This window comes from Bacillus rossius, chromosome 2 (genome assembly GCF_032445375.1).
Source record: "Bacillus rossius redtenbacheri isolate Brsri chromosome 2, Brsri_v3, whole genome shotgun sequence".
NCBI lineage: Eukaryota > Metazoa > Arthropoda > Insecta > Phasmatodea > Bacillidae > Bacillus > Bacillus rossius.
Genome location: NC_086331.1, coordinates 127336382 through 127351664, shown reverse-complemented (window position 1 = coordinate 127351664; position 15283 = coordinate 127336382). Strand labels below are relative to the sequence as shown.

Sequence of the window (15283 nt, the reverse complement as noted above, 5' to 3'; positions counted from 1 at the left end):
TGCCCTCGCGTGGTTTTAAATATAGCCAGTTTAAACACTGCTAGACACACGGCGATCCTGCGTGCAAGAACGCTTCACGCGACACGACACACGAGCGAGACAATGTTGCCATCTCCGCGTCACAGTTTTTGGCAAACTAATTCCTCATTTAAGGTAATCCTCGTGTACGATTAAAAGATAAAATTAAAAAAAAAAAACTTACATTTCATATGAATTAGCTTGGCTTCTGGGTTGTAGCCGTGTCCTTGGCGAATAATTCACCGACGTTTCGGTCGACATTGAAGTCACCATCATCAGGGAGCAGTTACCTACAGTTACAGTAGGTAACTGCTCCCTGATGATGGCGACTGCAATTTCGACCGAAACGTCGGTGAATCATTCGCCAAGGACACGGCTACAACCCAGAAGCCAAGCTACTTCAGACAATGGCGGTGAAAGCCCGCGAACCTTATGTTTCATATGTTTGTAAATCAGTAAGGAACTGATAAGAAGAAACATAAGAAATATTGTAAATTTTCCAATCAACTAGACATTTTCAAATCGCGCCTAACTAAATTATGATTAAAACAAAATATTTTAAATTTGTTTTATGAAACTTAAGCACACGTTTTAAAATGGGTGGCTGACTTAAAAAATATATAATTCTGTTTATTAATTATGTCAGCAATTATAGTTTTTATAAAAACTATTTTTAAAACTTGCTTTCCCCAAAGTTATAGTGGTAACGCTTGATTTCAAATAACCGAAACTCCGTGAGGATATATTTTAAACATAAATATATGATAGAAAACAAGAATGAAAACTTAAATTTAAATGTTATACGGAAGCATTTTTCTGTAAACCAAAAAACTGGTGTTCATAGAGGAAGGTAAAATTTTATTATTGAAAACATAATATACACATAGGCCTAACTATAAAGATCATACGAAAACGTCAAAGGTATGTAGGAAATTTCAAATGTTCAGTAAATTTAAAAAAAAAAAAAAATATCTTTTGTAGGAATTTAGCACAAGAAAAAATGTTAAGCTATTTTTTTTTCTTTAGATAGGTAGTCAGATATGTTCATGGTCAGTTTTCTAACAGTCGTTTCCTTTAACTCCAATAATTACCAGTTTAAGAAATTCCTTTCGCCAAATTTTTGAGTATCTAGTGTCTTGGCGAGCAAAATATGGCTGCAAATAAAGAATTTTATTATGTCTAGAGAAATAATTCCTTATTATTTCTTTTGCTGTTGTTTTCTCCACACAACCATAATATTTAAGTAAAATTCTTATATTCCTTCGCAATTTAATTTCAATTCAATTATTTTCTTCTTCTCTTTGGCTACAAGTTGATTGATAACTGTGTAAGTAATTTGGGCAATATATCGTAATTATTTTGTTGAAAATCCGAGCCATTTATTGTTAATACTTATTGTAAATTTATATGTAAATCACTATACAAATTGAGAAATATGTAGTTCAATCACGAACTTATGTAGGCCTGATTTCAGTAAAACGAGTAACAACTAAAGGAAACCAAATAGGTAACCACGTCATTTCAGATAAACAACAGAGGATTAAACCAGAACCGATTGCTGTCATAACTTAGAAACGCAAAAGACAGGATTTTCTACGTAATGACTGTTCTAAGTTACGTAAAACTTTCCCGAGAATTCTAAACTATGACTATTCTAACTTTTGAATGTACCTAAGTTGTGTGTAAATCCCACCAAAACTTATAGATGGTAAACTTACTGACAATGAAAACATGAGCTTTGGGTTTGCTCCTCATGCTAAGCCTATTACAGTTGATATTGTCATTTAAACATTTTGTATTAATTCCTAACATATTTCGCTTCCTGATATCACGTTCTGTCTGGTTAAAGAAATCCATCAACTTTCCTTTGGCCGATGTAAGCTTACTACTTATACCAAAACAGCAGATGGGTAGGACCGTGCGCAGAATTTCAATTTGTGGAGAGGGGGGGGGGCTAAGACTTTCTCAGCACTGCCGGCGCCTTCCCCGATCTCCCACATCACGCTGGGTCCCCTCGAAACACCCAGTGGTCCGGTGGAGGAGGTAGGTAGCAGCGTCCGGTGGAGGCCTATCCAACCTCTGCTAGCTGTCCAGGCTAGTACCGGGTCTGTTGTTTGTCTAACAGGCGCACGACAAACTAACTAATGCACAGGTCTGAACGCCACACTACCGCGACAAATGGGCATGCCAGGCGGCATAGGGCAGGAAGAAACAAAATAAAAAGTGTTACACAGCATTCCACATACATTAGATAACAGTTTTTTAGTGCAGTTTACGAAAACCCTAGCTTGTGTTAAAATGTTTGGCGTAATGAAAATAAACAAACCATTTTACTCGACACGGCCGGAAAATTTAGCTCCTTTCGAGTAATGTCATAATGGCAAATAAAATTTAAATAGTCAATTGCTGGTGCCATACATAACTGGGAGGTTGCGCACTAATCCAATCAACATTTCTTCAAAAAATCACTTAAAATAAATTCTACCAAATCACACAAACTGGGATATAAAGGTAAGTGTTTCAACACAGTCCGAGTGTGAGCAGATCAGGACAGGGCAGCGCGGCGCAAGACTGCAGTAGCTACTGCCTTGTTGTCGCTCCTAGTCCAGGGTGCTCCCGTCCATGGTGTAAAGAAAGGGAGGTGAAACCGTCCGGCCGCCCAAACTCGTCCTGCACTGCGCACTGCGTCACCTTGGTCGCACCGCCCGGTCCACACGCAGCGCGCTTACGGGAATACCACGCAGAGACAGTTCATTCACAATCGTGTGAATAGTGAGAGTGACCACGAAGCGTAAAAAATATTTTGCTATGTACATTGTATAGCATGCATTTAGAAAATACAGTTTAAATAAATATATTAGTATTAAAACAGGGGTTTATATTAATAATAAAATTAACGAAACAAAATTTTTTCCGCTGTTTCATTACTTCAAAATGTTGACTGGGTCTTGTATTTATCTAGATACCGCAATGGCCATAAATGTCAGCACTGTCGAAAAAAAAATTGGTTGTCTGTAAATTCGGTTTACGGACGATAGTTTAACGTGACAACGTCATAACAAAACATTGATTAAATTATTGATCCCGAAGAAAAGGAAATATCATATTCCGCCTGAGACTGAGCCATAATAGGTTTTTGCAACCAAACCATTTAGGCATTTAAAATATATTCTGTGAGGAAGACTTTTTGTTTTTTTAATTTTTCTACCTTTTGTATGATAAAATCTACCTCTGCATACTTTTATGAATAAAATTGAATCATCACAATTTTTTATGGATACAAAGGAGTGAAATGAAATGTACATTTGATTAATAAATTTACTTTTATTTGAATTCATTAATTCAAATATATTTATTACTTTTGAAATGTTGCGTGAGCTGTATTTATTTTTACAAGTACAAATTAAAATTCGCAGCTGCCGGGATTCGAACCGACAACCTATGAATAGGAATTATTTCAATTAGTCAGCCATACTAACCGCACGGCCACGAGGCCATATTGAAAATTGTTGTTTTAGATGGTATAAATTAATAATATTCCACGCACGATATCTGTTTGAATTTATTTTAACTAGCATATTATCTGTTGGACTCGAAATATTTACACGCTTGTGGGCTCATAACTATAATACGGTGTGTGATTTAGTTGATCAAATAATAACTCATGACAAATAATTACCAATGTCAAACTAAAGCGTGAAAAGTATCATACCAGCAATAAATATTGAGTTACACAGCTAAAACAATACTCATACAACACTGTTTAAATATACAGATTTACACTAGTAATTGAAATAATACGTACTTGTAAGAACGCCATTTGCTTGCGAATATTCTCCCGTGGTGCGGTGCATAATAATAACCTCGATCCATTACGCCGCCACGTGCCGGCCGAGTTCTCTGTACCGTCCAAAACATACCAGAGAGATGCCACGCAGGCGTAAACACATCCGTAGTGAGAAAATTTTTTGAGCGTGCAGCCAGCGTTCATCGATTTAATAGACGTTGTCACGCCACAAATGATTTTACATAAAACGACACAGAATTGTAATGGGAATTCGAATGAATACACTTCGAAAATATTTATTATGAATATTAATAAAATAGAGATAATAAACATTCAGGATGCCGGCGACAAAGAATAATACACACATATTATAAAAAGATCTGACAAAATTAAAGTTTTTTTAAATACTTATTTATAATTTACATAACCATAAGCGCTTTTGATTTATTTACTAATTTTAATTTTATTTAGTTACAAACAATAAACAAAAGGATAAATAATGACCAAAATTATATTTCAAAACATATTTAAAACATATTACTAAACCAAATAGCTCTACAATATTCAGCAAAAACAGCTTGCAGGCATTACGCTGAGAATGTTCTGAGCGATAGTCCCTGCAAACTTTATTTTTAAGTATTTAAAACGGCAGTTTTTTAAACGCGTTAAATGCTTTTCAAGGCATAAAACACAAACTCTTAAACAAAATTGTACCATTATCTAAACGCTTGAATGGAAAAAAATTGGCAAAATCAAAAGTTGATAACAATGAATTCATTTACGTTTGTTTTTATTATTGTGTGTAAACTAAAAAAATAACACAACACAAGCAGATTGTAATGCCAAAATCTTAAAATACCTTTATGTAACTAACATATTATTAAAATCAGTATGATCACATGTAACTAGAAGAATAGGCTAATTCACTTTTACGCACCGCATTTTAAGCGGTATTTTGCATTAACATTATAATGTTAAATACATTTGAATGATAATGAAATAGTAATGAAATAAAAATTAACTTCTTCCAAAGCCTATACGATTTCGTTTAAAACAAACATATTAATCCTCGAATTTCAAAAGTGGTTGCGTGTAAGCCTGCTTCGTTTCTGTATATTTTATAATTAATATCTCACAGTTTTGTAATGATATAATACTTCCTCCACACTCCATTAAAGAAAACATTTTGAACAATAGAAAAAATGCGCATGTTTCTTTTTGATGTATAGGGGGTTCACATTTCTACTTTTATTCGATTTGTTTACATGCATTGAGGAAATATTCCCCCCCCCCCTTTTATTAATGCTACACAACCTAGTGTTTTGGTTATTTCTATAACAAACAAGAAAAAAATTAAATTGAAATAAATTCTGTAGTTCTCGCTGATGCCCGAACACACAAACATTTAAAAACCCATTAATTTTAGTTTTATTAATGTATATATATATTTAAATATCATTTAATAGATAAATTCAATAAATAACATTTTTACCGCGAAAGACTTTATTATTATAAATAATGACTCAGTATTTAGCACGAAATATATTCCTTGACCTAATATTAACCTACAGTCAATCTTACAAAAAAATTAAAAATAAATACTCATTTTATAAAACAAGTGAAATTACTACTTAAAATAACGTTTGTTTAAACTTAAATATGCTAACATATAAATTGTCCTTCCTTTTGCATATGTTCACCAATTTATTGCAAAGATGTTCATTTTTTTGGAAAAGAAAAATATTTTATGCCAGAATCTCGAGTCTTTTTGAAATGATTGTGAAATCCGAACAATGCACAGCTACATAAAAGCACTCAGGATTATGTAAGCACCAACAATAACAAGGATCGCACGAGACGCAGATGAAAAGGATGGGAAGCACCTGGAAGAAGAACGCTGGCTACAACCAAGGTGATGTAGCGAGGGAGCGCGTGGAAGGGGAAAACCTGCGCGCGGTTTCACCTCCCCTTCCTTACACCATGCTCCCGTCCCGGGCAAGAGTCACAGCAACTGCGACACCTGCTGTGTGCTTCTGGCGCATGCGCGAGCGAGCCGGTCTGGCGAGGCTGGAGCCTGACCGCAAACCAGCGCGGCGCAGTACTGCAGTAGCTACTGCCTTGTCGCTCCTAGCCCAGGGTGCTCCCGTCCCCGGCAAGAGTCACAGCAACTGCGACACCTGCGCAGCTGTGTGCTTCTGGCGCATGCGCGAGCGAGCCGGTCTGGCGAGGCTGGAGCCTGACCGCAAACCAGCGCGGCGCAGTACTGCAGTAGCTACTGCCTTGTCGCTCCTAGCCCAGGGTGCTCCCGTCCCCGGCAAGAGTCACAGCAACTGCGACACCTGCGCAGCTGTGTGCTTCTGGCGCATGCGCGAGCGAGCCGGTCTGGCGAGGCTGGAGCCTGACCGCAAACCAGCGCGGCGCAGTACTGCAGTAGCTACTGCCTTGTCGCTCCTAGCCCAGGGTGCTCCCGTCCCGGGCAAGAGTCATAGCAACTGCGACACCTGCTGTGTGCTTCTGGCGCATGCGCGAGCGAGCCGGTCTGGCGAGGCTGGAGCCTGACCGCAAACCAGCGCGGCGCAGTACTGCAGTAGCTACTGCCTTGTCGCTCCTAGCCCAGGGTGCTCCCGTCCCCGGCAAGAGTCACAGCAACTGCGACACCTGCGCAGCTGTGTGCTTCTGGCGCATGCGCGAGCGAGCCGGTCTGGCGAGGCTGGAGCCTGACCGCAAACCAGCGCGGCGCAGTACTGCAGTAGCTACTGCCTTGTCGCTCCTAGCCCAGGGTGCTCCCGTCCCGGGCAAGAGTCATAGCAACTGCGACACCTGCTGTGTGCTTCTGGCGCATGCGCGAGCGAGCCGGTCTGGCGAGGCTGGAGCCTGACCGCAAACCAGCGCGGCGCAGTACTGCAGTAGCTACTGCCTTGTCGCTCCTAGCCCAGGGTGCTCCCGTCCCGGGCAAGAGTCATAGCGACTGCGACACCTGCTGTGTGCTTCTGGCGCATGCGGGAGCGAGCCGGTCTGGCGAGGCTGGAGCCTGACCGCGAACCAGCGCGGCGCAGTACTGCAGTAGCTACTGCCTTGTCGCTCCTAGCCCAGGGTGCTCCCGTCCCGGGCAAGAGTCACAGCAACTGCGACACATGCTGTGTGCTTCTGGCGCATGCGGGAGCGAGCCGGTCTGGCGAGGCTGGAGCCTGACCGCAAACCAGCGCGGCGCAGTACTGCAGTAGCTACTGCCTTGTCGCTCCTAGCCCAGGGTGCTCCCGTCCCGGGCAAGAGTCATAGCAACTGCGACACCTGCTGTGTGCTTCTGGCGCATGCGCGAGCGAGCCGGTCTGGCGAGGCTGCAGCCTGACCGCAAACCAGCGCGGCGCAGTACTGCAGTAGCTACTTACTGCCTTGTCGCTCCTAGCCCAGGGTTCTCCCGTCCCGGGCAAGAGTCACAGCAACTGCGACACCTGCTGTGTGCTTCTGGCGCATGCGGGAGCGAGCCGGTCTGGCGAGGCTGGAGCCTGACCGCAAACCAGCGCGGCGCAGTACTGCAGTAGCTACTGCCTTGTCGCTCCTAGCCCAGGGTGCTCCCGTCCCGGGCAAGAGTCACAGCAACTGCGACACCTGCTGTGTGCTTCTGGCGCATGCGCGAGCGAGCCGGTCTGGCGAGGCTGGAGCCTGACCGCAAACCAGCGCGGCGCAGTACTGCAGTAGCTACTGCCTTGTCGCTCCTAGCCCAGGGTGCTCCCGTCCCGGGCAAGAGTCACAGCAACTGCGACACCTGCTGTGTGCTTCTGGCGCATGCGGGAGCGAGCCGGTCTGGCGAGGCTGGAGCCTGACCGCAAACCAGCGCGGCGCAGTACTGCAGTAGCTACTGCCTTGTCGCTCCTAGCCCAGGGTGCTCCCGTCCCGGGCAAGAGTCACAGCAACTGCGACACCTGCTGTGTGCTTCTGGCGCATGCGCGAGCGAGCCGGTCTGGCGAGGCTGGAGCCTGACCGCAAACCAGCGCGGCGCAGTACTGCAGTAGCTACTGCCTTGTCGCTCCTAGCCCAGGGTGCTCCCGTCCCGGGCAAGAGTCACAGCAACTGCGACACCTGCTGTGTGCTTCTGGCGCATGCGCGAGCGAGCCGGTCTGGCGAGGCTGGAGCCTGACCGCAAACCAGCGCGGCGCAGTACTGCAGTAGCTACTGCCTTGTCGCTCCTAGCCCAGGGTGCTCCCGTCCCGGGCAAGAGTCACAGCAACTGCGACACCTGCTGTGTGCTTCTGGCGCATGCGCGAGCGAGCCGGTCTGGCGAGGCTGCAGCCTGACCGCAAACCAGCGCGGCGCACTACTGCAGTAGCTACTGCCTTGTCGCTCCTAGCTCAGGGTGCTCCCGTCCCGGGCAAGAGTCACAGCAACTGCGACACCTGCTGTGTGCTTCTGGCGCATGCGCGAGCGAGCCGGTCTGGCGAGGCTGGAGCCTGACCGCAAACCGCGGGCTGCTTTAAGCCAGCTGTGACTTCATCCGTGGGCGCTGTTATTGCAACGTTCGAGACATTCAGTACGTCCATAAAAATGTCAGTAGTATAATTATGGCGATCCGGGAACAGGCTTCGCCAGGAAGTGCCGGAGGTGCCGACCGCCATCTTGGTGTGTGATGTCATGGCGGCCATCTCGGTGTCTAATTTACTCAAAATTTCCCAGTTATAGAATTTAATATTATCATCTGAAAGTGTTTAGAGTGTTAGTTTAAGGTCACAAAGAGTTATTCAAACAGTTTTAGATAAGCGCATGGGCGAATACTGCTGTCACCCAGCACTATGCTTTCATATCTCAATTTTAGTCTGAATTGATAATGGAGCGAGCGTAGACGTTCATACAGTGTTCAAATTTAATAAACGCGTTTGTTGTCCGAACCTTTGAGTTTTCGATCGGTATATATTTTAATGAAAATGTTTCTACAAGAATAATTATTATCAATTAACGGTCCGTAATTTTTTCTATTTATGTATATTTCCACATGATTTTTGCAAACATGGATATATTATAGTGTCGATGACCATTTCGCTTCACTTTTTATCAGCTAGAGAGAACTATTATCGATCACCAGATCACCAGGATCATACTGTCCGCCATTGTATCGTCCAATTTTAAAATGTGTTCGTATTAACCGATGAATTCGGGAAAATCCCAATAAAAAGCTATTAAAAGTACTTTATTAATTAATTTTGGTCCTTGGTCCGTTCCCTCAATGGGTAAAATTTCGTTAACCTTAAGTAATTGATTAGAAATTGTATTTAATTAAATACCGTCCCACTTAATGAAAATCAGCTTCGGCTAAAACATTCGAGGGTCCTGGGTTTATCACTAAGTTTAATCACAATGGAAAAACCGTTAACACACATTTTTTCCACTACCGTAACACCAAGCATACACATCATTCTTCCTAAAAATAAGGACTCTTTATGAGGCAACTGTCTGTCTAAATATTGTTGTCTCCACTAGGGTCACCGTACACAGCGTGACAACCGGGCAGATCACAAGCTCATGGACCAAGAGTCTCTGAACCACGTGGACTTCAGTGGCCATAATTGGTGCTCTTCACTCGTACCAAAAGGCCACAACTAGTACTCCTTTTGCCGTACGTGGACTGCTATTTTAAAATAAAATGTAATTTTTTTAAATAATTGTTATGCAATATATTTCAAATTATATTATAGAATTGATTTTGCTTTTAAGTAAAGATTTTACTGGAAGTGTCACATTTCATCGGAGGGCAGCCATTCCACATCCACAGCCTGGAGACTTGTCTCGCGCCCTCATATATATATATATATATATATATATATATATATATATATATATATATATATATATATATATATATACACACACACACACTACGTTCGTGGTTCCAGCAAATGGATCTTCGTAGAAACTATGTCAGATTTCGACTTCTGAGTTTTGTTTACTGTTGTAAAAAGGGTACATTGACTGTGGAAGGAAAAAAAAGCATATTTTCTGAAGATTTAACCAATTTTTGAAAGATTTTGTTAATACTCCAAAATGATTGTTCTGATTTTAAATAAAAAGTACGAATAATATGAATATTAAATTTTACAAAGATGTTCGTATCTAAAAAAAAAAATCTATGACCCCGGAAACTATTATGGATTTCTGTGACCCGGACTCGCCCTTTGGCCTCAAAATTCGATATCTACTGAAATATGACCTTAACAGGGAAATTTCACATTCAGTTTACGTAACAAGTTTTTTTTTTTTTTCGTAAATTTGAGGTAAAAAAAAAGTGACAGTGTAAGTTTGCCACGAATATTTACAAAACACTTTCTTTTTGTTGCTTTTTGGTGATTTTTATGGTCCGATGAGCACACCAATTCCTTTTTTAAATCTTTATTGACATTGATTTATTTAGTTTAACAATATTATTGATTCAAATATTTTTTTATGACGAATTAAGTCAATTCAATTATTCAAACACGCCTTAACCGGGACTGAAACCCAGGACTCCGCGCAGCCAAAACAGGCGAACACAAAACTGCGCTAAGGCAGTCCAACCACTCAAACCACCGCGGTCCGCCATTTCCTTGAACCTTTTTTGAGTAACGTAACTTAAATTAAAAAAACTAAGTAAAGTACCTACATGACCAGTGATGACGTTACCTTGGTGTAAAGTACTGGAGCAGCCAGGGCAAAAGACAGTAGCCACACCAACCCAACTGAGCATCGGCAGTTTCTGATGGTGCACAGGAACCTCGACTGCATTGGAAATACAATAACCACAAACCTAGAAACAAAAAAAAAACCTTTTTAATATGAAGTATGTAGGTACTACAGCTGTAACAATAAAATTTTTAATTTGGCATGTATAATAAGTTCTTCCAAATGTGCTTTCTTTATGACGAATGTGTTTTCAAATTTTCTTCCATTTTCGTTGATTGTGCATCGTTAGGTCTGTAGTCAGGACGTGATTGGCATCATGTTTCGGAGATGTTTGGCCTATGTGCATGACTTTGCACGTTACCTGTTTGAAAAATGTTCCAAGTATCGAAAAATTATACCTCTTTGATACTGACTGGACCTACTGGATGTGCCTTGCCACCTACTGAACATGCATTCCTGGCCATTGAATATATGTGTCTGGCTAAAAATTGGACTTGTGTGGCCAAATTGGCTGTGGGTGACCACTCATTGAACGTGCCTGGTTAATCGACTGTCATGTAGAACTGACCTGAAAACACATGCCATGGCATGCAAAGTACTCGCTTCACCTTATAAGAAGACTGTAGAAATCGGAAAACGCTAGCAATTTGCTCGTTTATTGTACTTGTAGTAGACTAGAAATTATGAAATAAATTTTTATTTGTAATTTTATTGTTCCATTTATTGAACATGTCCCTTCAATGTGTAAATTAAAATAAATATTTTTTTTTACCGAAAATTACCTTTTATTTTTATGAAGTATCGAACCGAGGACAGGTATCATTTGAATAAATTATTATTTTAATAGGTTTTTAATGATTTTTGGAATTTTTTCTAAATTATTTGTTATATATTTACAGATTCTAAAAATGGCGGTCAGTATGACATCATCGTCTTCTTGTTTTATTATACATATTAGTTTTTTTTAAATCTACAATTACATTTTTTGTATTATTTAGGGATCGAACCGAGCACAGAAATGGATTGAATCAATCATTATTTTAACACGTGATTGTTTTGATGATCATAGCTTCCTTTTTTTATAGAAATTTTAGCTAAGTAATTAAAGATTTAGGATGGCTGATGTCAAGGTAATAAATAATACTGCTATCTAGCGGGTAAAAATGGAACTAACATGACGGCAGCGCCTCTAACAATTGAAAACAATATGCCGGATCTTAGATGGTGGCTCCAACAGATGAAAACAAGATGGCCGTCATGACATCATACTGTCTAATGTAATATCTGCCTTAGCATTATTGGTGGTGGTACGTCAGTCTGCCGGTGGCTTCTGTGGAGGAAGGATCCCTAGTCATTTTTGTGCTCACTGGGTTTGAACTGAGGACTTCATGATATAAGTATATTTTTTATTAAAATATATTATATAATTTTTTTATAAATTTTAAAATATTTCCTAATTTCTAGCTTAAAACTTATTTTTAAGATGGCAGATGTGATGTCACTCTTCAAAATGGTGGAATTAATATCTATTAAAACTTTATTAGATCAATTTTTAATGAATAAAAAAATCCTCCAAATTTCAAGCTTGAAAATTACGTTTTTTAAATATGGCGGTCATAACAAAAATTCAATTGTGACATCATACACATCGAAGTTAGCAGCCGTAAATAAAATTGCAACATTGGGGGGTTGGAGCACTTGATAACAAGATGGCGAAATCTAAGATGGCAAAGTCCAAGATGGTGACAGAGTTCAAAGGTCAAGGTAGTCTAAGATGGCCGCTGTGATGTCACCTGCCAAGATGGCGACCTTAACAAAAAATGCAATGGTGATGTCACCCAAGATGGCCGCCGTGACGTCAGAGGTCGGTCGGCACCACAGGTATAAGACCAGAAAAAAGTAGCCGGACCTATCAATGGCATGACTTATTACAAGCTGAAATTTCCCTTTCTCTGCCAAATTTTCCGTTTTTAGGAAAAATTGTTTATTTAAAAATATAAAAATTGACCATCTGCTAAAAGAATATAATTTCTGCACAGTGGGAAAGTTCATCAATTCCAAGCCCCTGAAATTCACCATACTTAATTTTAGAAAGTTATAGAGGTCACCATATTGATTTCTAGAAGATTTTAGGAACCGTAATTTCAAATTCCGTCATTTTGTATTATGAACAATTTTAGATACCACCATTATGAATTCTACCAATTTAAATTACAGAAATTTTTGAACACAGCCAACTTGGATACCATAATAGATGCAATAAGAATTAATCATAAATTATAAAACAAGTGTATTTTTACAAAAAAATATGTCAACAACTTCTGAATATTTGGCGCAAAAAAAAAGTACAAGAGCTATTCTAGAAAGCACTTTTTACTAAAAATTTGAAACTGTGTGCTGATGAGTGCGAAGATTTTCGTTGATGTTTGTCGATGTTTTTCGATGTGCTTCTATGTGCGTCGATAAGTGTAAATATATTTGTCCATGAGTGAGAAAATATTTAATGCTGTTCATCGATTTATGCTCGGTTGTATGTTGGAGAAGCAGTGCCTAAAATCTATACTAATATTATAAAGATGAAGAGTTTGTTTGTTTGAACGCGCTAATCTCAGGAACCACTGGTCCGATTTGAAAAATTATTTCAGTGTTGGATAGTAAATTTATCGAGGAAGGCTATAGGATATATTATATTATCAATAACATTAGGGATCCTTACTAAAAGTCCAATTTAGAATAAAATGCGTTGGAGGGGGTTAGATACAACATGCAGTACACGTACGAAGTGTGTGTTGCAGGCGCAAGAAGTTTATTAAGCGAAATACCACTCACTGACTCACTCATCACGAGATCTCTAAAACTATACACCCGATTGACTTGAAATTTAGCATAGTTACTCATTTTGTGATGTAGATGCTCACTAAGAACGGATTCTGCGGAAATCCGATCCCAAGGGGAGTTTCGGGGGCGTAATATATCAAAATTTCCAGTTTTTGGTAGGAAATCACCATGGCAACGGCTGTTGCTTTGTTGATGCTTCATTCGTCTCTATGGAAACTATTTCATTGTTAGTGCAGTCATCACCGTTGAAATTTTGCGTGTACTTTAAATATAAAAAACTGCCCTTTTTTTCAAGTATATATATTTTACAGACTTGAAACTTCACAGTAATGTTCCTTATGTTACGCAGGATGACATTTGCCGAAAATTAGATCCCATGGGTTGTTAAAACCAGGAAACAGTGGGTACTTTGTCTGCATGAGAACAGGATTTTGCATTGTTAATGCCTTCTGCGTCTCCATGGCAACGGGCATTGCGCGGCAGTGGCGTACCCAAAAGGAGGGGCATGTATAATGAGCGGCGCAAGAGTGATCTGCTTGTAGACTGCCGTAGCGAAGTACGGGTACATCAGTTGTACGTTGCGTGCACGAGTCGGGAAACCATCGGTGCTATTCATTTTCTCTCCGGTACATTATACAGCATTGTAATAAATTTTCACTGAATTTTTTTTATTTATCATTACTGTAAATGGGAGATGTGGCTTAATTTTTTTCCATTAGTATAGCCGTGCGAAGCCGGGTCGGGCAGCTAGTATGCTTAGAAATGAAGGTAAATGTATGCTGCATAGCGTGGGTGTAAATCATTTGCTTCGATATGCTTGGTTAGTTGTGAGGCTTAGAGAAACACGATGGAAATAATTTTTGGTAGTTCTATAGTACCTATGTTTTGTGTTTCGGGGAAGTTTTGTCAAAAGTCTTTAAAATTATTTCATGGTAGATGTAAGGCGCATAAAGTTTTTTCACTGCGGGATTTGATGTTTTTAAACGTTTGGTCTATAGGGTTGCTAAACCTGTGGTTCGGAGCCATTTCGTCTAAATGCTTATACTGAGAGCATTGTACGTGTCCGTATTGTGTACTGTTTTTTGTATCTGAAGACCTTTGGGTTCGGACACTCGGTCTATTTGCTTGCAACTGAGGTCCGTAGTAGGCATACAGTGTACCGAGTTTCAGCATCAAAAGGACTTCGTGATCTAGAGACTATGTCACACATTCAGTATTGCCTATCGTAGACTTAAAGCATGAAGGAGTATGACACTGCACTTGACATAGTGCGTATCAGTATAGTTAATGAATGTTCCATGGTGGTTCCAAGGTTCACGGACTGTAGGGCCTACATGGGCTAAGTCACACTGGGCACAGCCGTAGAGGATTCTTCGTGGTTAAAAGTTTTGGTTGATATGCCACTAACTACAGAAGATGTAAAGCGATGTGATAAAGGGTAAATATTACTTTGATAATGGAGGGGGGGAAGGGAGAAATCTGTGAACAAAGAGATTTGCGTGTGGGGGTAACAAGTCCTCCAACTAAGCAGTCTAGGCTTATGTGCATGCAATAAGCGGAAAACTTAAAAATAATTTTAAAAATAATTTCCTCGAAACAAAGTTTTGACTGTTTTATTACGTATATAAACCCCGTTTGCAGTTACGATTGCCTCCTCCTCAGCGAAGGGTGTTTTATTTCCAGGGGAAAAGCGCCTTTTACCTGACCTTCCTCCATAATCTACGCCCATGCTCGCAAGTATACACCTATTGTAAGCCTCGTGGTTTGGAGACTGCCTCCACGCCAGGGGATATATACACATATATACATACAAAGTCACGAATACGAGCCTGGCATTTTTTTTTTACAGACAGCAAGTATTCTATGATAACATTTACAACTAAACATAATGAGCAAAGAGCAGTTTTAAGTGGCATTTTCTGGTTCAAATGGCATGACATTATTACCCAAAATTTCATCTTCCCCCCCTTACAAATTTCCCATTTTTATACA

General features: G+C 40.4%; 1 protein-coding gene across 2 annotated transcripts in view; it reads right to left on the bottom strand.

The window, feature by feature from the left end:
• The window catches only part of LOC134529800 (galanin receptor type 2-like), a 66266-nt gene that overhangs the window by 8440 nt on the left and 42543 nt on the right, over window positions 1-15283 (bottom strand). For both annotated transcript variants that reach the window (XM_063364252.1, XM_063364253.1), the window contains exon 4: window positions 10454-10577. In XM_063364252.1, the coding sequence (XP_063220322.1) occupies window positions 10454-10577 (124 nt within the window). The remainder of the gene's footprint in view (window positions 1-10453; window positions 10578-15283) is intronic.